Source organism: Nanorana parkeri, unplaced genomic scaffold (genome assembly GCF_000935625.1).
Source record: "Nanorana parkeri isolate BGI_ZX_2015 unplaced genomic scaffold, ASM93562v1 scaffold292, whole genome shotgun sequence".
Lineage (NCBI taxonomy): Eukaryota > Metazoa > Chordata > Amphibia > Anura > Dicroglossidae > Nanorana > Nanorana parkeri.
The window spans coordinates 602,602-625,519 of NW_017306560.1; the positions used below are offsets into that span (position 1 = coordinate 602,602).

Consider the following 22,918-nt stretch of genomic DNA (forward strand, 5'->3'; position numbering starts at 1 on the left):
GGTAGAGACCTCATTCTGTCTCCAGGTTTCCCTAACAACTATCTTCCTGGTTCTCATTGTTTGTGGCAGATCTTTGTGCCTGCTGGTTCCAGCATAGAGCTGGAAACTCTGGACTTCGACATATATGAGAGTACAAGTTACAGTGACCCTGCTACCAGCTTTTCATCCTCTGACATTAACTACCATTTCGCTCACAAAAGAGCCATGGACCAAACTACTTTGCCAAATGATCTAGAAATTGTTTCATCAGAACAGGCTGATTACGCCAATGAGGCCAGCAACCATATTCTTGCTCCACAGAGATGGGATGAGACTAATAATGGCATTAAGCCCTTGAAATCTCAGGATTTGTCCAGCAATCCAAATATTTCCAGCCTTGAACCAGGCACGCCACAAACAAGGCTGCTTTCTACAGTAACACAAAATTCTGATGGTCCTTCTCAAGACTACAACAAGCCTATGAATCTTCTGGCCTCCTTAACTTCTAGAGTAATAACAAATGTTTTTCAGCAGGTGAGTGAAGATGCAACATCCTCATCCATTAACGTTGGGACTGATCCCTTTACTATTTTGCCCCCAGTGCTGGAAGTGTGCCCGCTGGATGTCCTCTATATCACTGACCTTGTCACTTATTCCTCACGCTTTTGTGGATCATATTCTCTCCTAAACAAAAATCTGACATTTGGTTCTCCTGTCGAAATGATTGAGGTGGTTTTGGAGCTAATCACAACTACTAACCATGGTCGAGGTTTTGCCCTTCTCTTCACATACCATAACCAGTCATTGGTGACTGCACTGGGTGTTCAAAAGAGCCGAGGCAGGGAAAATGTTGTGCTGCTAGCTGCGGTTGCTGCTGCCATATCTTTTACTTGCGTCTTGGTGCTGGTGCTTTGCTTGTCTTATAGGTAAGATTCTATTTTTCATTTTGAGAAAATGACCAACTACGTTGCCATTTATTGATATATTATGAAAAAAGTTAAAATAAACTTGTCACAAAGCTTGGCAATTTAAACTGAGAATATGGGGATAACAGTGATAAACAGAGCTTACTTTCAGTAATAATCGAATCAGGAAATCCGGAAATACTGGCAACTGAAGCTGGATACAAATCTAAACTGGAGATTACTACGGCAAGAACCTATGGATTTTTGCGGCAGGAATCATAGGTGTGTCCATACAGATGCGGCTGCTGTGCCCATTCAAGTGAATGACAGTCTGACAATCTGTCTGTGGTTGTCCGCAAGTAATTGTACATGGAATGATTACCTGCAGTTCGAGATAGATTATTGTTCCTGGACACGATCTGTCTGGATCTGTACAGACATACCTAGTAGACATATGTGATTTGTTTCGACTAGAAATTTGGACATTCAGTTGCATCCAAATTTCTGAATGAAAAAATCATGAATCTGAATTTTCCAAAAATGAAAATTTCGGATGCATCTGATATCCCCCCCCTGAATATTCTAAAATAATTTTGTTAAACGTAAAACGAAAAAAAAGAAAGTCCCTTCCCCAATTCATACCAGACACTTTAGGTGTAGGAATTTTAGGGGGGATCCCAACGCCAAAAAAAAAAAGAATGCGTAACCAGAACACATGCCCTCGAAAAGCACCCCCTGGAAAAGCACCTCCTCCCCATGTCGATAAGGACAAAGGCCCTCTTCCCCACAACCCTAGCCCGGTGGTTGTTTGTTACCCCTACTCATTCTCCAAATAAAAAAAAGTTGAATTGTAAATAAACAACACACCGTACACAAAAGTCCTTTTATTTGAAAAAAAAGCACAACAAAGGTTTTTAACAAGTTGTTTTTTTGGGGGGGCGGGGGTTGAATTAAAGTGTCAATCGATGTAATACAAAGGTCAATCACATTGTCCAGCGATGTAGATCCATATCAATCATGATGGACGACGGTCGCCAACTCACTGAAAGGAAAAAAAAACCCAGACAACCTGTCCGATCCCGAAGAACATCGCCGCAAAATGACAGCTCTGACCCAAATGACAGCTCTGACCTGAATGTCAACAAAGGGGCGAAGCGAGTCGTGACATCACGGAACTTGTTCCTCCCATTTGTTGACATTCGGCAACAGAGCTGTCAATGGGCGGGTTCGGGGGTGGCCAGGCTGCTGAAAGAAAAAAAAAGAAGTCACTTTTTGTTTCTAATGTCACTTTACTGCAATTAAAATTTGTTGGTCATTATCAAACACATCCAAAATTAATGAAAATTTCGGATTTTTCTGAATCCAAATCCCGAAATGAATTGATTTTGGACCTGAATCCCAAAATAACGAAACATCGGAAACTAAATGAACCAAATCAATTTTTTTCCCGGCTTAAATGTCTAATACCTGGTATTCATGCTTCAAGAATCGCTAGGTTTCCCCGCCACAGCCTTAAGCCCTATGTGAATGGGGCCTTAGTCCTCCAATGTGATGACTGGGCTAAGTATTCACTGCCTTGGAAACTGTAATGTTTTGTTCTCATAGAATATTGACTCACAGTGGTTTTATTTATATATTCATTTTTTTTTACACAGATCAACAGATCAGGAATAAGTTATGAGAAACAGATATCTGCAGTGATTTGAATTAATTACAATGAAATAAAAAACAAAGTATTGTATTGCATAAAAACAGAATGCTGTGTTACCAAAATAACTCCTGCTTATGCAATTTCTATCATATGCTCAGTTTGAATTGCCCAGATGAATGACAGGTTTGCTTTAACTATAAGCCAAAATGTAATCTTCCTTAATCTGCATACCTGTCAATTACACATTTATTTAGGTTGTGGCCAGCGTGACTGCAATCATTTCAGTGCTGCTTCGAATACTGCAAGGAAGGGCTTCATGTGTAAACAGTGTTGCCTTGTGCTTTCCGTGTATTGCATAACTCATGCTTCTTGTTATTTAATTTTACAAAACAATGTCGTTTTGAACTCCAGACAAAAATTGACTGAAACCAGATGTTCTTACTTGCTCGATAAAATGACATAACATTGTAGTGTTAAGCAAAAATCTTTTCATGGTAAAAGTATGCCTGTTGTGAAAGAAATATACGTAGGCTGCAGTGGTGGAAGTACCGCCGGTGCGGCAGGTGCCGCCGCACCGGGGCCTGAGGCTGTGGGGGGGCCCAGTGGGGTCCGGGCCTGGGCACCCCCACAGCCTCAGTGGGGTCTGGTCCGGCAATAGGGGGCAGTGTGGGGCCCCGCACTGCCGACGGGTTTCTCAGTGAGGGGGCGGGTCCTGTGACTCGCCTCCCCTCCCGACCGCGTCCATAGTAACAGGAGGTGAGTCACTGCCCCCTGCAGTGCACACATCGACACATGGCTGCTGCTATCCGGGCAGGGCGAGTCCGAGCGGGGGAGGGGGGGCTCTTCATGTAATTAGACAAGTGGATTATAATGGGGAATATTACACTGTAATGTTCCCTATTATAATCTATTTCTCTGATTAAATGATTACAGACAGGCCTCTGTTCTATCACAGTTTGAGACTACGTTAGAATGTGTGACCAGTGACGTGGTCACACATTTAAACGTAATCTCGCCCAGTTTTTCGGCGGTGGAATACTTGAAGCATTCCAACGCTTTCTCCAATGTTCCAGGGCAGATCGGCATTGCAAATTGCATGTGCAGGAGAACCGATCTGTCCTGGAACAGCTGTTCAGCCCTGAAATGTCACTTCTCTCCGACTGCGATCTCACATTCCACCGCACTCACAAAGTCGGATAGAACTGACTTTTCAGGACCGATCAGCAGCTCCAGGACAGATCGGTTCTCCTGCACATGCGATTTGCGATGCCGATCTGCCCTGGAACAGCTGGGAAAGCGCTGGAATTCTTCACCCATTTGCGGTCACACATCCCACCGCCGAAAAAAACTGGACGCGATTACGTTAAAACGTGTGGCCACGTCACCGGTCACACATTCTAACGTAGTCACAACCTTTGATAGAACACCGCCATCAGGGGTGTATGGCCGGTACCCATGTGAGGGTTCTGGGGGGCCTCTTACATGGGTATCAACTGTACCGGGGCAGCATGATAGAGGTGACAAGGGAGGGGGTGGAGGAGGCCGGGCCCCAGCAGCAGCAGTTAAGAAGAGTTGCGAGGAGGTACAGGGATAGGGACCCCGGCGACCAGCCCAGCCCACCTGGGACCCTGCACAGCCCACCATAGAGAGTCTCAGGTGATGCAACCAGAGTGATGTACATCTTGGGTTGCATTTTTCCCTGTCCTCAGTGCCTGGAAGCTCATTATTATGTGCGGGGGGACAGCCTGCTGCAAGGTAAGACTTTTATACTTTGTAGGGGTCCTCTGCACATAACGGGCTCAGGTATGTCGTGGATCTCTGCCATTTTCCATAGACCTAGATATTTGAGTAGTAAGCTTTGTTATAGTCACATAAATGAACTTGGCCGTGACATTTACTGTATTATTGTAGTCAAGCCTTACAGGTGGAGGATATTTGTGTGTGCTGATGCTTGGCAGAAGCCAGTCAGCAGTTTCCTTGCTTCTGCTGTTTCTAGCTAGTCAATTGGGTCAATCACATCTCCTGGGTGTCGGGTGTCGGGCATTACGTCAACACAAAATGTTCCATCTACTGGTCAGTGGTGTACTAGGTTTGGAATTCAGACTTTGTACTTCTGTTGTACTTCTGACTAGGAGCTCCCGCCTCCCACACGTCTCCTATGTGAGCACCAAAACCATCTGGATATTCTTTCAGTGTGTCTTGCTTCATCGGACATGGGTTTATATGTCAAATATCCAGATTTTAGCCTTTGTTTGCTGAATTTTGAAGGACCTGCATGTTTCTGTAACTGTTCATATTTTTGCTGATTTCACATAAAATAACATCCTTGACCAAATTTATTTTAAAGGATTGCCATCTCGATATTGATATGTTTCTGTACAAGATCATATACCACAGTGACATCTGTTTTTTTTTTTCTCCTTTTTTATGAAACATTAGGCAAATATCGGAAGTAAATATTAGCCAACAATTTACAGTCCATGGTACACAAATACAATGACTCTGTAATGATGACAGTGCTGACAGCAAGGCATACACTTTGGTGTATTGCGTCTGGCTCTGTCTTTTTCTCACAAGCCATTGGGGTTTATGCAGGCCACCAAGGAGGCATAGGGAGGGCACAGTCCGTGCTGCCAGTGATTTTGTCTTTTCTGGCTCATCCGTTTTATGCCACAAAGAGATACTGGACTCCGTGCCTTGTTTACTGTGTGTGTGTATCTGAAAGGGTCATTTGTTAGTTAGCCAGAAATTCTAACCCTGTTTGGCCAGCATGAGTTGGTCTGAAAGAATGCCTTCCTTCATCCTCTGTGGGTAATGTCGCTGTGCAGGACCTAGGACCAGAAGAATTCCACACATGGAATGCCATCATTCTCAGGCCGTTTTTCAGTATTTATTTTTTGTACCTCATATTTGAGAGATTATACAGTCTGACACATCATAGGATCCCGGTACAAGCTTCTTTAGTACAATATATGAAAATATACATACTGTACTAGCTTCTACTGAAGAAGTCAAAATCATTCGTGTATAAGCAGTGAAGCTTACAGAGTAAAATAATGCAAAGAACGCTAACAGGGTGCAAAATGCAGTGTACAACAGCCACCAGTTGATTTGGTTTACTCCAAATACTGATGACTATTAGTAGCTATGCTTCAACCTTTTGACATTGAATAAGACTAAATAATAAGACACCTAAATATAATTTGTTAAGGTATTCGCCTCCTCAGGTGATATCATTCTGGGCGGTGGGGGTGGGGGGGTTGTTGGCAGGAAATGGTCACCGGGGAATTTGTGCTGTGCCTAGCTCACTGGTTGCAAGAAGCTTGGCGAGATGCAAGCCAGAGTTTCTTGCTCCGCTCTTAGCAACCAGGGATGTCAGTGAGCTGGGAGGGAGGCTGCACAGAGCATCACCGATTGCTAAGAGCCCTTGCCAAAGAGATTCACCTTCTCTAATTGCCCTGGTGACCATTGTTACTGAGACAAAAAAAAGTCATGGAAAATCCAACATTTTACAGGTGTCCCCAGGGCAAGAGGTGAGGGTAAATATTCCAATGAAGATGCTTTCTTCCACTTCCTATGAGACTTCCCTTCACTTCCACAGGATAGGAAGTGAAGGGAAATCTCACTAATAGGACACAAACAGCAAAACCCAACCTAACAGGGGTTTTAAGCTTTACCTACTCAATCCAAAACGAAAAAGAAAGGTTTGTGTGTGTGTGTATAGATATATATATGTATATATATATAATCACACATACATACATACACACTTTAAGTCGGAGAGGTAGAAGCACATGATAGCCCACTTTCAATTAAGACCCCATTCATACTTGAGAATGGGGCCGGATCGCTGAGTCTCGTGAATTCCTGCGGCAAGGTGCGACTGTCTGGAGGTAATCGCAACATGTGCAATTACATGCAAACAGCTGTGGGAGTGCAAACTGCTGTGGGAGTATCCTGATGGAATTTGTAAGACTAAATGGTCTGGCCCCATTCACAAACCTCACAATGCACAGGACTTACTAAAGCCAGGACATAGGTAGCCTAATTCACTTTATATGTCCCATAGTGTGCAAACAAGCGGCCAAGAAATATGAGCACTAGATGTTTTAGTCATTACTAAATGTATTTATAGTAATACAATGTCTGAATACATTCAATTACAGTAAAAAAAAAAAGTAAATCATTTAACCCTTTCGCTGCCAAGCCCTCCGGAACATTTTGCAAATCAGCTGGCCACATCGTTTTTGCAATTTTTCCTATTGGTTTGATTTTCAACTGCTGCGTTGCTAGCGTTTGTAAAAGACCCCCCAAACCATATATTTTCTGAAAGCGCATGTAGAATAAAAAGATGGTGCTACTAAATTTGTAGGCCCTGCGATAATTGCGCAAATGTTTCTCAAATTAATATTAAACCGATTAAAAATACACAATTCAATTGATAAAAGCACACTAAAAGCAATATCAGCGCACAAAAAAAAAGTTATTTTCTGGCTAAATCTAAAAGATAAAACTGTATTGAGTTAATAAATAACACATATTTCGAAATTTTAAATTGCACCTTTTTGCAAAAAGGTAACAAAATGACGGTACGCAAAACTGTAAATAAGCGACTTATGTTAAAAATTGTGTTTGCTCTGTGTTGCTTGTGTTGTGATAAAATGATACAGGCGTATATTTAATTGCAACACAAGGTATCACAATGCACGGCAATGCGTCACAAAGCTTTGCCATGCGTTGCCACAGTTAAAATAATGTTGTTTTTCTTAAAAGAAAAAACTCATGCACTGCGATGTGTTCTAACGCACTGCAGCGCATGTGCATGACGTACACCACAATATGGTGCCCGTTTATGTTGTGTGTGTGGGGGGAGGGGGCCTTGGTGACATCTCTGGGGTCTAAACAGACCACTGACATTTCCCTTTTGAAATAGAAAAATAAATCCTCAACTTCTTTTTCTGCAGCCTCACCACTCAATGAATGGGAATCATCTATACTGAATGTTCCTATTCATTAATAACATGAGGACAGAGTATGTTTACTATAACCACAATCATGAATGAACAGCAGGTGATGTAGATCACTCCCATTCATAATTGAGGACACAGTAACCATACTATGTCCTCAATTATGTACAAACATAATGTGCACTCGTCTCCTTCCTGACACGCTGTCACAGGAGGCTGAGCGAGAGGAGCTCAGCCTGCTGTGACAGCGCGTGCTGTCTCCGCCCACACATCGCTCTGCTGTAATAGGAGGCTGAGTGGTGTGGGAGGAGAGACGCTGGCCGCTCACAGCGCTCTCCTCCCGCAGCACTCGGCCGGCTGTAAGTTTCTCTCCTCCCCGCTGGGACACAGAGCAGCGTCCAGCGGTCAGGAGAGAAAGATGCACCGCTGTATTGGCCAGAAAATGGCTCTTTCGGCATTATGCCAAAAGTGCAATTTTCGGCCGATTGTGTTTCGGTGGCCGATTATATCGGTGCATCCCTAGCAGAAACTCCTGCAGATCTGGTCCGGATTTGGTGTGAACAAGCCCTAAGGCTAAATTTAACACTTTGTTGGTCCTTTTGGTACATTATATTCTGAAATAATGTTACAAACTCTGTTAATGCTCTCTGCAATTGTTTGGTGATCTCTGATTGTAACTAGCTTAAGATCTCTTACATTTTAAAGTGACATTAAACCCTCAGATTTTTTAACATAAAACAATACTGTAATTACTGTATTCCATGGTTGTTTCCCTTCTCTTTGCTGCTCTTCCTTTTAAATCTGCATCTGTTCTCATGCTGGGCAGAACTTCTGTTTTGCAGCAGACTGCCTTGTCTCTGGAATGGATACATGGTGTCTGTGTGCAGGTTCACAACCTGAGCCAGCACTACAGGAAGAGGCACTCGGCTGCAAAGGGAAGTTCTCCCCCAGCATGAGAAGAGATAAGGATTTAAAAGGAAGAGCAGCAAAGAGAAGGGAAACTACCATGGATTACAGTAAGGCACACATTACAGTATTGGTTTATGTTAAAATATCTGAGGGTTTAATGTCACTTTAACTCTGATGAAAAATGACATGGGTTAAACGACAGCCTACATTCAAAATGATAAAACAATCTATTAGAACAACACTGCTGCTTATTGTGCAAAATGCATACACAGAACCAGATTTTAAAGTAAACCTTCTACCACATGTACATTGCTAATGTTTGTGAGTTCCCTGATGGGAGGCATCTCTGAGTGCTCCAAATATCTAGTTATGCAAGTAAGCCTCGACTTCCAACCAAAGTCAATAGTTCCATTATGCCCTCTGCATCTCACAGTTCAAAGCAGGTGTCTCTCTGTTGGTGCTCTGCATTCTGGTAAGCAAGAGTCCTCTCAGAGCTCTTAGCTTTAGCTGCAATTTGAGATAAATATATTAATGTAATTTGTTTTTTTTTTTATAGGTATTTATATAGCGGTGACAATTTTACGTAGTGCTTTACATAGTGCACATTCACATCAGTCCCTGCCCTCAAGGAGCTTACAATCTAAGGTCCCTATCTCGCATACATTCATACATGTGCATATTATGGCCAATTTAGACAGGAGCCAATGAACCTAGCATGTGTCAGGCTTGGTGGATCCCCATGAAACATAGAAGTGCTTTTGGAATAAGTACCAGCACCTTAACCTATTTTCTATAAGTACCTCTTACATGCCTTTTAGAGTTTTATATCGGAATGTATAACATTGTATTTTGTTATTTATTTATTGTTTTTTTTTATTTCTTTATTTTTGTATTTCTTCAGATAAGGTAATTTACCTTTTCCAGGTGCATGTATTTGAGATAAGTACAGATGGCATGTAGGTTAGCCTCAATTGACTGAACAAAAACATAACCATTAGGGAATACCAATGAAGTGTGTGTGTGTAAAATAATGCTTTTTATAAATGGGAATGTTATGCAAGAATATTATGTTGGATAGAAAAACATGCACACCTTTTAATTTAATCTCTGAATAGATATTAGATTTACGCAACTGACAGTGTTATGTGTTGGCCATTTAGGCAGAAGATATGCCCCAAGAGAGCGCAAAATGAGAGCCAGGTCAGACAGGTGACAACACAGGTGGTAAGTATGACAAAAATACATTGAGTATATGTTTGTTTTCTTTTCGCAAACAAGTGCTACAGTTTTGTAATGCGGCACATTAGGGATAAATATTAGGGAGGTTAACAATGTGGCTCAGTGCGGCTACACCTGCCCTATCAGATGTTCACTCCGTTCTTTTTAGACTTCTACTATTCAACCAGATAGACACTAAATTCAACCAATCACGCACTGGCAAGTTTTTCTTCCACTGGTCTGGGTACATCATGAGAGAACTGTCCCTGGATCAAGTTAAACTGATTGTATCCACATTTCAAAACACATCTTGGTATCTCATGGCTCCACTTTAGGCTAGGTTCACACCAGATGCAGTGCGTTCCGGCACGATTCTGGCCGGAACGCACTGCATCGCATTGTGGCCGGCTCACTTTTTTGTGGGGCAGGAGGGGCCACGCCCTCTGGCCGCAATGCGATCGTCTGCACTGGATCGCAAGGCACATTGTGCCTGCAGTCCGGTCCGGTGCAATCAAAATAGTGCTCGGGTGTGTTAGAGGTCAGTTGCATGCAGTGCAACTTCTGATATAACTGGAAGCATAGTAACAGTTGTTACATCATGGCTTTTGTTCGTGCCGTGTCTTAGTGAATCATTTTGTGAAAAATGCAGTGGCCCTGGATAAACTGGAAACTTTTAAATTTCACTTTTTTTTTTTTTTTCACTTTTAGCGCCCGTTCACACCAGTGGCATGTGTTAAGGTGTGCGCAACACACACACACACCTGTACTGTAGTGTGGTACTATGCATTGCAATGTTCTGACCTGCTGTGCTGCACAAATGTGCAGTATATCCTGCATGTTTCAATGCAGACCAATGCAGTGCATTGGTGTGAACAAAAGTAACTGGACACAAGGCAAATTGCTTCGCCAGTGCATTGGGACTGCGTTGGGCAAGTTTTGCCCAATGCCTATGGTGTAAATGGGCCCTTCTAACATCAGTTCAAAAAATGTGCAAAGAATTTTACAGGTATTTGAAGACACTTGTAGGAAGAGTAAGAGCAGGAGTGTGTCAGCAATTAAAATAAGGTTATCTTACTTGTTCAAAATGATTGGATAGTTTACTAGGTCAAGTAAGTGGCTTTTTCTAGCTAGAAGAAATAAAAGGTTGATCTGGCACCATTCTGAAGTAATGGATAACCACCAGCATATATATGCATGTAAATTCTTATCTTGAGTCTTTAATAAGGTGCAGTTAACTGAATAATCTGTTTTTGAATAGCTGTCACCTTCTGCATTTAGCAGCGAGCTTGGCAGAGGTACCAACTGCTACCTAATCCACAGCCCTGGAAGTCTCCAGCTTTGACTCTGATTCAAGAATGCTCATTGCATTTCCCCTTTATTGTGCCAGCAAAAGCACCATCACAAACTGTTAGATTCATTGTTTGAAAGTGGGCTACTTGGCAATGAAATGGACAGCACTAATAAGCATCTAGCATGCAATCATTTTTTATCGACTCTCTTTTCTTTTTGCCATGTGTTTGTAATGCGTATTTGGTGTTTCTGCAGAATGGGATTCAAAATACAGGCTTGGATCTTAATGAACTACAGCTGGTGGTGGCAGAAGAGGATCTTCAGAATAGGGCACTGGAATCTACTGGTCAAGGTGAAGAGGGTTACCGCTCCTGTACCATCTCATTAAAGACATATCCGTATGCAGGACCCCCCACAGAATTACCATTGTCTTTTTAGAGACCCAGGCTCAGTCTGGTGTATTATGGGTCTTTTCATGTGTCCAGGAAACCAGTGCAACGGTCTCCAACCTTCTGCCAATGGATGCAATGGGAATTGCAACACTGGCCTCTAGCAGCCTCACAGCCCATGCCCCATGCATAGTAACACCTTGACACTTAAAATCCTTTGCAAGAGATATATCTGGACAATAGAAAGTGTTACATCTGGCTTTAACCTTTATTTTAATGCAGCTACTTAATAATGTATTAATATGTAATGTGCTTGACTGAAGTATAGCTACTGTACACATTCTGTTAATCTTGCAGTCTCGGCATTTACTCAGTAGCTCATATTTTTTCATAATCTTTTATTCTAGAAATTAGGCTAATTGCTTAGTAGTATAGATAAGCTGCAATTTGAAGTGAACAGAAAGGTCAAGCCTTAGCTTGACATTTCGTTCTAGTCAGGCGTGCTCAAGATTCTAGCGTCAGAACAGGTTTATATGTATCACAGCATTTAACTCTAGGTTGAATTTATCGTCAATACCTGACACCTGTAGTATTGACGATTACATACACCTTTTATTAAATTCCACAATTGACACATTTCAGTTTGTGTGACTGACGGGTACCCTTCCAGCACGTTGTTGGATTGTGCTGGGAAACCAATACTAACATGGAGAACATACAAACCCCATACAGATAGGTTACTGTGCTCATCTTCCATCTAGGAAACTTACGCAGAGAAGTACAAGAACTACACAAACAACTGCTGTGCTGTCACTTTATATCATGGACATTCTATCATGCACCATATTTGTATATGCAGAGGCCTTTCTTGCATTTAAATGAGAAAGTAATTTTAAAAGTGCAGGGCAGGAATGCAATTTTTTTCATATAATTGTGTCCAGGCTTTCTTTCCATAAACATGGAAGATTGAGCAGTGCTGATCTCGTGTTCTTTTTTTGTCAGGAAATAGGAGAATAATATAACCTTAATGTGATATCCAGTGAAATCTGGAGCAGTTTTGATGTTTTTATTAAGGTTTCTGGAAGAGTATTGTGTAAGCTCCCTGCTTGACATGTCTATCTAAAATACAATGTTTGGCTGCAGGGCATACATCGCTCTTTTTTTACTCCTTTTTTTTTTTGTACTGTAGCTACAGATGTTTCTCAGCAGATGCACCAGGAAGATCCCACCTCATGCTCAATTACAGTAACCGATTCCCACAGTGATGAGGTTTTTGTTATCTCAGCTGGCGACAACACAGACTGTTTCACTTTCAACACATATCCACTACAGGTCAGTATATGGTGTTGAAACCGTTGTATGTATAAGACATAAACTTACAAAAGTAGTTCTTGGATGGAATGGTGAAGACAAATATTGGATGCTTTCGTTTAGAGTTAAATTCTGACTACTCCATGTTTCCTGTCTGCTCCATTGTTACCACTTTTGTACATTGAATACTCCACGTTTCATGTCTGCTACTTTGTTACCACTTCTCCACTCTGACTACTCCATGTTTGCTGTCTGCTCCATTGTTACCACTTCTGTACTCTGAATATTCCCTTCCTACTACCTCCTGTACTTGAACACCTCAATATTTACCACTTCTCCACTTCAGATACCTTCTTTCTGTCTCCTCTGTTCTAACAACGCCATCACTGTCTCTACAGTAAAACCTCTGTATTTACACAGAAACATAGGAGAGTGTCATCAGAAAAAGACCAAGTGGTCTATCGTGTCTGTTCCTTTTTTTATTTGTGTTGGGGTTTTTTTTTGTTTTATATCACTTCTCTACTCCTAAATAATCCTTACGTACTGTCTCCTCTATTTTAACAACTCCATATTTACTGACTCTCATCTGAGTATTCCCTGCTTACTATCTACTGTGCTCCAAAAAAATCTGTTCCTACCATTATTCTACTCTGAATACTCCCTGCTTCCTGTCTCCTCTAGTCTAACAACCTCATATTAACCACTTTCCACTTCTGATTACCTCTACAGGCATGAAAAAACACCACACATTTTTTCATCATACATGTCAAGTTAAAAATTGTTTAAAGAAGAAGTCCCGCCTTTTCACAGCTTAGTCACCTAACTCACACAGTATATGTTGATTTTTATCCCATGCTTCTGTGTGCAACAGAAAGTAAAATAAAGACTTCGGCATCTCACTCCTTCTTTATTTCTGACCACAATCTGCAAAGGTTATCCACGTGTAAAAGCGGCCATACGCAAGGCAAGGGGAGCAAACAGACCTTTAAAGAAGTCGTCTCGCCTTGTATTATTTTTTTCACAGCACAATCGCCTAACTCCTGCAGTGTATGGTGCTTTTTATCACATGCTTTGGTGTCCAGTACAAACAGATACAGACTTTCACAGTTCACTCCTCTACATTCCTGACCATGCTTTGCTAATGAGACAGACTCTTGAATGACAGCTGTCTCTGCACTTTTCAGACATAAGCGAGGTCACAGGAATGCAGAGGAAGGGGGCACGCTCTCTCAAGAATCAGCACGAGCACTAAACCTGGAAGGGGAGTCTTGTTTTTGTTTTGGCAAAGAGCAGGGACAGTGAGATAAGAGATGTCAATCAAGAGTGCCTCTCCTTTGCAGAGCACGGCCAGGAATCTAGAGGAGTGAACTGTGAAAGTCTGTATCTGTTTGAACTGGACACAGAAGTATGGGATAAAAAGCACCATACACTGCGGGAGTTCGGTGACTGTGCTGTGTGACAAGTAATACAAGGTGAGACTTCTTCTTTAAAGGTCTGTTTGCTCCCCTTGCGTATGGCCGGTTTTACATGTAGATCACCTTTGCAGATTGTGGTCAGAAATGAAATAAAGAGAGCTGCTAAAGTCTGTGAGGCTTCTTCTTAAAATATCTATTTGCTCCCCTTATGTATGGCTAGTTTTCCATGTGGATAACCAGTCTGCAGAGGCAAAGCCTGGCACGTCTCCAGAGGAAAGAATGTACACAGATTATTTCCATAGCTGCAAGTCCATTAGGACAATCGCCTAATGCAGTGTTCCTATTGACTTTTCATCCATATACTGTCAAATGTAACTATTCTTCAATAGCTAAACTTTAGTGAATTTCCAGCTAGAATGTTTTGTGGTTTTGCCAGGGCAAACAACTAATCAATAAAGTGTGTGTGTGTGTGTGTGTGTGCGTGTGCAGTGAGTGGAGTCAGTGGCATAACAACCATGCAGGGGGTGGGAAGACGGTGCAGCAGCCCCGGGCAGAAAACAGGTTTATGGCCAGGGTACACCAACTCACTGGATCACATAGTGGTAGCCTCCCTCCGTTCTGGGGTGGGAGGGGGCATGGTGGTTCCATTCACTATTTTTTGCAACTGAACCGGAATGCGTGCATTGCTGTGTCATATGTTCTGGTGCGGGCCATCGCACTGCGGCTGGGGGTGTGTCAGTGGTCATTGACTTGAATGGCACGGGCACGCCCCCTCCCCAGAATGCAAGGAGACGTCCATTATGTGATCCAGTGCGTTCTGGCCACTAACCCTACCTGGATGCACTGGAGATGGAGTGAACTGGCACTGAAGCCTGTGACACACTGCACATGGAGCCACGCACAGAAAAGGAAATCGGCTGTGAATGGAACTTTGTGTGCAGTGTGTCCAACAATATCCTCTCCCACGCTCAGCTAGGCGAGAGATGAGCGTGGCGAGATGAAAAATGTAATCTCTAGCCAATTCGCTTAAACGCATGAATCCGTCCAGCCAATTGGATTCCCCCATAAAACGCATCTGGTGAGAGGAGTCCAGAAGGGAAGTCCGCTTGATAATGTTTTCCTTACCTCAAGTTTTTTCTGTGACGTATGCCAGGGATGAGAGCTATGCAGAAAGAATGAATGTGATGTATCTATTATTTAATGATCAACTATTATTATTTAATAGGGCTGTTACTGATTAACATTTTCGTGTTCGATTAATCAAATTTTTTCATAATCGATTAATCGATTTAATTTCGATTAATTATAATGCACATACAGATCCAACTACATTGGCCTATACACATACAGCACAGCAATGAAGTAATAAAATGAACTAGGATCACACTAATCCAGCACGTTATTAATCCTTCTCTCTTCTCATGCTGGGGGAGAACTTCCCTTTGCAGCTGAGTGCCTCTTCCTGTAGTGCTGGCTCAGGTTGTGAACCTGCACACAGACATCATGTATCCATTCCAGAGACAAGACAGTCTGCTGCAAAACAGAAGTTCTGCCCAGCATGAGAACAGATACAGATTTAAAAGGAAGAGCAACAAAGAGAAGGGAAACAACCATGGATTACAGTAAGGCGCACATTACAGTATTGTTTTATGTTAAAAAATGTGAGGGTTTATTGTCACTTTAAAATGAGTGGAAACCTCCCCAGATATAGAGAGTGATATAAAACTGGCAAATGTTTTAACCATCATCTACTCTATACATACCCTGTTTCCCCGAAAATAAGACCTACCCTGAAAGTAAGACCTAGCACTATTTTTCAAGATTCCTGTAATATAAGACCTACCCTGAAAATAAGACCTAGTTCGGCGGTAGCATGTGAGGGGGAACTTGCAGGAGAGATGGTATCAGCCTGCAGGGACATACTGTATTAAGGGGATGACAGGGGACTCCCCCCAGCCAGCGCGGTTACACGGAGCACTCCAGTACCTTTCTTCACAAACTGCTGTCCCCCGAAGACACTGCTTAATGTAATGGTACTGTAATGTGTACCGGTAGATGGTACTGTACTTTACCATGCTGTCCACTGTCTGATGTCCCCACTGCTGCACCGCTGGTACCGCTGTCCCTGGTGGCAAAGGAAGCCGGCGCTGTAGAATGCAAGGCTGCGGCGGCAGCAGAGCCACATTAGCCGATATTCCTCTAGAGCGCCAGTTACTGTGACAGGCGGAGTGACACCAGATAACTTTAGATTGTTGTAGATTTTGCTGCACATTAAAAAAAAAGACATCCCCTGAAAATAAGACCTAGTGTGGTTTTTGGGGGCAAAAAAAATATAAGACAGTGTCTTATTTTCGGGGAAACACGGTAGCTGCAAAATCTAGAAATCTAGTTTTTAATGCATGCAGGCATAATTCCTTTCACCTTTCTACGTATTGCTATCATGAAAGCTTCTTTTCTCTCCCGTTCATTGAAGGACACAGGGAACAGATCGGAGATCATGTACTGTAGGGGTAATATCGATATCTTTATGCATCAAATACAGCCATATTGCGTAAATCTAGTCTGCTCCAGTAGCCTCAGCCTCGTTATTCATGACACACAATTCAGAAAGAACAACCTATGATGTGTTCTAAACCCGTAAGATGATTGTTCACTCATATTACTCAAATCTCAGATAAGCAGAATTGCTCTCACGCTACTTAGCAGTGTTCATAGTAAGCTTATTGTGTATAGGTTCTCTTTATCATTACACAGCACACTGTTTTCCTGATGCTAATTCTGTCTGCAAATCTCTGGTAATAGTTCAGCATACTTTTTTGTATGATATATGCTCTTTCAGATTAGATGTGATCATGTGCTGATTTCTGGACAAGCCTAGCAATAAGGGAGGCAGTATATGATAAGATGGCAGGTAGTGAGTTACAGGTTTATAGATTAGATTGCACTTGTTTCCAGCTTTTCATTGTAAACCATTGGGATAGTTACAAAACCTCTCCACTGTTCTTCACATATAGTACCATATGTCCATGCCTTTTTTGAGGTACGTCACCAGGTCTCTCTCAGCCTACCTCTTTGCTGTTATCAATCAAGTATGGAATGGTAGAAGGTATCAATTGATTTGTCTTGTGGGTCATGCCCATTTCAAAGCTGTTTCTAAGATAATTTTTTGTTAACTTTTTCTGACTCTGTGTAATGGGTTCATACCCATGATTCAGAATGGAAGGTTACCTTTGACCATGTGTTTGATAAAGGTCTGCAGTTTGATTACCATTTTTTTCTCACTTCTATATAACAAAACAAATATGAAACTTCCTCAGCTTTGTTATTCTGTTTAGCTGATTTGATCTCGAAATTGGTTGAAGTGTGACATAATGTGCTTTGGCCTTATTGTATCTTCTACTGATGTATTAAAGTGTAACTATAGGCAACATTTTTAAAATAGGGAATGGTTAGAAGCTCATTCAGGTCTGTGTCCCTGCTGAGGAGATTCACCTCTTTATCAGTTCTGGTAATCATTGTCTCTGGGACTGAAAGGGAAGGAAAATATAACATGTTGATTTGTCACTTTGTCAGGAATAGATGGGAAACTTTCCAGTGGGAACAATTTTTCCAGTAACCGCTGTCTAAGAGAGATCTCCTCTCACTTTCGGTTGTGTCTTGAGACTTAGCATGAGAAAAATCAACCCAATGAACACAGACTGCAAAAATGTGGCTTTACATGTACTTTATGTGGCACCTTCATTTTTGCTTGCTGCCCATACTGAGTAATTGTTTTCTGTATATATGTAATCTCTGCCTTTTAATGCAAAAAAAAAACCAAAACAATATCCGGTCTGGTAAAATAAAGTTTATAATTATAAACTGTCACGTTTTGTATACACACGGCAATAAGAATTTAGCACGTTTCTGTTTATATTTTAAAACCTTAACAAATGTTCATTTTCTTTTTTTTTTATATATTTTATATCATTCTTTTTGTTCTCTCGCTCTCGTTGATATTTCAGTGGAATAATAATTTTGGCATAAATGAATTGGTACTTAAAGTTTTCATTCTACCAATTCGATCTGGGTATTATAATGTTATGGCTGTCATTGCAGGAAGGCAGCCTAAGAAGGATTGTCACTAGCCCTGCCTCTGTATCTGACTGGCTAAATGCAGATTACACAAGTGTTGATCTGAGTGTGGATGACAAGGCCAGTGAGATAGAAGAAGTGGATGTCGCCAGAAAGAGGACTTGGAGTGCACTTACCTTTAACAGTCTCTTGCCTCAACTACAAATGAAATGGCGAAGCCGCTCCTCCAGCGGTTCCTTTACCAAACTGGTAGACCGTGTAAGTCCTGTGAATCAGATTATTATAGTCATTTTAAAATGTTCTAGTTTTGATTGCACCATATATGGATGACAATGACATGCATATGGGAATTGGAATATGATAGATTCTTTACAAGATTTTAATGGCTTATTTAATTACCGACTTCATGAAAAGAAAGGTCTTTCAGCATTTACATGCATTCAGCAGGCTTGTCAACTCATCACCTTACTGTCACATTTAAGTTATTTAAGTTATGTGTTAAATCTATTCCACTCCCAGCTCACAGCACCGTCAGCAGCCCTCTCTCCACTCAAATGTAACGATCACACAGAGGGCAGCTCCACAAAGGCAGGGAACCTTCAAGTCTGTGCAAGAAAGAAAAAACAAAGAGCACCCGCTCTATGTGAAGGATCGTTTATTAAACATGGCAGAGGAAGCAGTAATGTACTCACAAGTAACGTGTGAAGCCAAGCCTATCCAAAAGTTTCTTTCAATGGAGGCTTAAAATCCCATCAGACAACACAGCACTGCTCGCTCAGTTCACTGACAAGCCGTCTTCCAGCACTGAGTTTATTGCGTTAACGCATTTCTGGGGCAGGCCCCCTTCCTTAGAACCCTCTGAGGAAGGGGACGTGCCCCAGAAACACATTAACCTGGTAAACTCAGTGCTGGAAGACAGCTTGTCAGTGAACCGAGCGATCAGTGCTGTGTTGTCTGGACTTTTCTGGATTTTGAGCCTCCATTGAAAGAAACTTTTGGATATGCTTGGCTTCATACGTTACTTGTGAGTACATTACTGCTTCTCTTGCTATGTTTGTTAAACGATCCTTCACATAGAGCATGTACTCTGTTTTTTCTTTCTTCTATAGGTTCTGGGTTAATTGGATTAATACAGTGTCTTGCCTGCTTTCAACTAGGTGACCTGTGTAATCCATATGACTTGGTACTTAAAGAGGGAATTTGGTAATACACATGCACCTGGCCTCTTGGAAGGAAAGTGAGGACATTTTTGTCTTCCGTATTTTACACTGACATGTGATGGCGTAGAATTTCCCCAATGTAAATTAATTGAGGATCTACTTCACCACTCTACATATTGAATGTGGATATATTTGTGAACCTCAGTTCAAACACATACAAAGGAAAGATGATATTGCGTTTGTACACAGCTTTTACAACTTTCTTTTTTTTTTTAAACGGAGTATACGTTTGGAGTTCATTATATTGAGAGACAAAGACATTCCTTTATACACAGACTCTTTTATTTAATATGGCCAAACATGGCCCTGAGGTGACTGTCAACTCATATTGCTTTGAATGTGGCATTCCTAGTTTCTTTAAGTATAACAAATATACAAACCTTTTACATAATTCCAATATTTTTGGCTTTACAGTGTTGCACAGCACCTGCCAAGAGTCTTAATCCTAAGAATCCTAGGAGAGTTGGTTCTGCTGTTCAGATAGGGGGAAATTCCACTCATCTTTTCTCAGAGTCTTCTGACCGTAATGCTTCTTACCCCCTTACACAGTCAGCAAAACTCCAGCGAAAACTTCCACCATGTAATCTCAGAAGAACACGCCCATACTTCGGGTTACTAAATGATTCGTCTGATAGTATGCGCTCTGGCCAAAAGTCCGTAAGTGTGAAGGAGGACCACACCCCCTGCCAAACATCTGCCATGGAGTTTACAAGCTCATCTAAAACAACAACAAGCAATGGATTCCGAGCCAAAGAGCTCTCACTGGATTTTGAGAGTCCAAGCACCGTTTTTGTGATCTGTGAAGAAGCAGATGACCAGCAGCCTTTGGTATTTGATGACCAGCTCAGTCCGGCTACAGAGTCTCTGTCCAAAAAGCATGATGGGTACATAACAGATGACTGTTACCTAGCATCCACAAAGGCTTGCTCTCGTGCAAGCACAGGAATAAATTCAGCTGGAGATTCCACTGTTCAGTGCATGGAAAATAAAATGTCTTTAGGTTCAGCTTGGAATGTAACCAGTCAATGTACTGCAGTTGTTGGTAGACAGAGCTCTGCAGTCTGTACAAATTTTCCATCCACACCAATAGGATTAGTTACAGAATGATTGAACTTTTTATGCTCAAAGACTTTATAAATTACACCACCCTCAAACACATTCAAAGGATTTGGGAAGTCTTGCCACCACTATTCAATGACCTTAAATAATCCCATCTACTCCTGACCAACACATTTTCCTGTGCTCCCTTTATACCAGACTGCCAATGAAAGCACTGAAAAAGAGTAGGGGAAATCCAGTGCCAAATACTGTGTTGAAAGGAAAGGAAGTGCCAGCTTTAACACTTTGTTTTTTTTTTCCATGGCATTGGGATGTAAACCACTCCTTCTCCATCTGCATGTGTCTTCATTCCTTCCTTTACTGACGGTGTTAAGTTCTGTTAACCTGTCAATTTAAACCAGCTCTGGATTGTGCCACTTTTGATATATGATAGCTCTTTCATACTATGCAGCTGTTCCACATGATGTTTTCTCTGTCACACACATGGAGTTAAAGAGAATCTGCTTTAGCAGAAAAGCTAAATGGAATTCGTTTGCAGTTACACAGGCGTTTTGTTACTGATCGTTTCACGCATTCTGGCTAAACCTTTCTTTTTGTTTTGTGTTTGGGTAATGTGAGTATCGACTTGCACAAGTAAACACAATGAACATTTCATCACAATTTGTAACGCACATAGGAAAGTGAAATTTTATCACAAGCTGTTGTTTTTTAACGCACAATAAAATACTGGCATAAACTCTCCAGCAGCCCTAAATGCAGCTTCTGCAGAGGGCACCCTTGTCACTGTTCACTCCTTCTGCTTCTGGAAGAACATTCTGCCCTTTAATGTGCATCGGTCACTTGCACATTGTTCTCCTCCAACCATGCTGCTTCTTTGTATGTATTGTCAACCCTTCTACAATACTATACGGTGTAGGTTTTTGGAATAGCTATCAACTGTGGACCAAGGCTTTACTGTGCTATTAAACTTTGTGCTTTTGTAAGTATTTTAGGGAACCAACTTTTACACCAATGTAATATCCACACAACAATCACGTATGTTTCAGGGTGATTTCTGTCCTTTTTTTCTCTTTCTGATTTTGAGTGTATAGCTATTAAAGTGGACAGCCCCAATTTTATATAGTAATTGTGATAATTTTCAGGGTTGTTTCAGTTTACTATGGCGGCACAGGTATGGCACACCAACTGATCTTTGAAGACTTGCCTGCAAATATATTTTTGTATATTCTGTCTGCTAAAAACAATCTACAACTGTTGCTCTGCTACTGTCTCTGCTATTGACCAAATTCCAGTTGTTTCCTGTTCGCAGAAAAAAAAATGATCATCCTTTTTTATATACCCTCATAAGATACCCATAGTTATTCAGAACAAAGTGTAATTCTGATTTGGTTGATACAAGTTACAATTCTGTGTGCATTGCTCTTTGTCTTATTAAATATAGACCATATGGAGTAAAATAAGGACACATTTATTGCTGATAAAATGAAGAACGTGTTTCTCATGGTCAAAAAGTTGCAACACATACTGTAGCACCTATGAAAAGTTATGTTAGAAAATGGAATGCAAGGTTCTGGTATGATTTAGCATTTGCTACCAGTGCTTTTCAATCTAGAATATAGACAGAAAGATCCCTACTCTTGGAAAGGAAAAGGTAAGACTTAGAGCAACACATTGTCAAGATTTGATAGCTGCAATCTATTTTCAAATACAAGACAAATTGTACATGATTTGGTGCTTTGTCCCCTTTTGATAAATCATTAATTCAATCATTACATTCAACATCATACAAGACGAGCTAGTTGTTTTTGTGTTCATTCAGGTTTCTAATCCACACCAAAAGATTGATGCTTCAGAATCCACACAGGCAAGGTCCAGCTGACTGCCAAGTCATTACCCCTAAATCTGACCGCTATGCTTCTCTTATTCCAAGTAAAAAAGCCCTGAACCATTTATTAGGATTTATATATTTAGATGCTCTAAAACAAAAAAAATAGAAATACTTTCATGATTGTTAAAGATTATACATTTTAATCCTGTTTTGTAGGATGTACTGACAAATGCTTGTAAATTACAACAGCGGAATGTTAAAATAGACTATGGATGTCTGAATTAATAAATGGCCTTATTCAAAGCTCTTTCTAGCTGCTTTTTGTGTTGTGAGTTAAATAAAATAATTGACAGTGTATATGTTGTGACTTATTTCAGCTGACATATTTTCATAAGACTCTTTACATGTGTGAGTGACCTTATGTCAAATACAGGCCGATAACTAAAAGGTTTACCTTAATGGTAGGGATGCACAGATACTTTTCGAGTACCAGTGCAGATACTTGGCATTTTCATAAGAACTACCGGGGTTGCAGCTGGGGCACCAAGGACCTGTAGCACTCCTTACTGGACTTCCCATGTGGAGATGACTTTAAGCCTGATGAAGGGGACCCTGTGCGGCCCCGAAAGCGCTTGATTCCTTTCGAGTGAATAAAATGAAGATTCACTAAAATCTTTTGTTATTTTGTCGTTTCTGGAGTGCT

At 41.3% G+C, this 22,918-nt stretch overlaps 1 protein-coding gene across 1 annotated transcript; it reads left to right on the forward strand.

The window, feature by feature from the left end:
• Positions 1–204: 204 nt before the first annotated feature.
• Positions 205–22,266, forward strand: LOC108787915. The gene is made up of 7 exons (XM_018557610.1): positions 205–905; positions 9,572–9,635; positions 11,175–11,271; positions 12,498–12,640; positions 18,133–18,366; positions 19,743–20,342; positions 22,207–22,266. The coding sequence occupies exons 1-7, from the start codon at positions 205–207 to the stop codon at positions 22,264–22,266; spliced, it is 1,899 nt and encodes a 632-aa protein (XP_018413112.1).
• Positions 22,267–22,918: the final 652 nt, after the last annotated feature.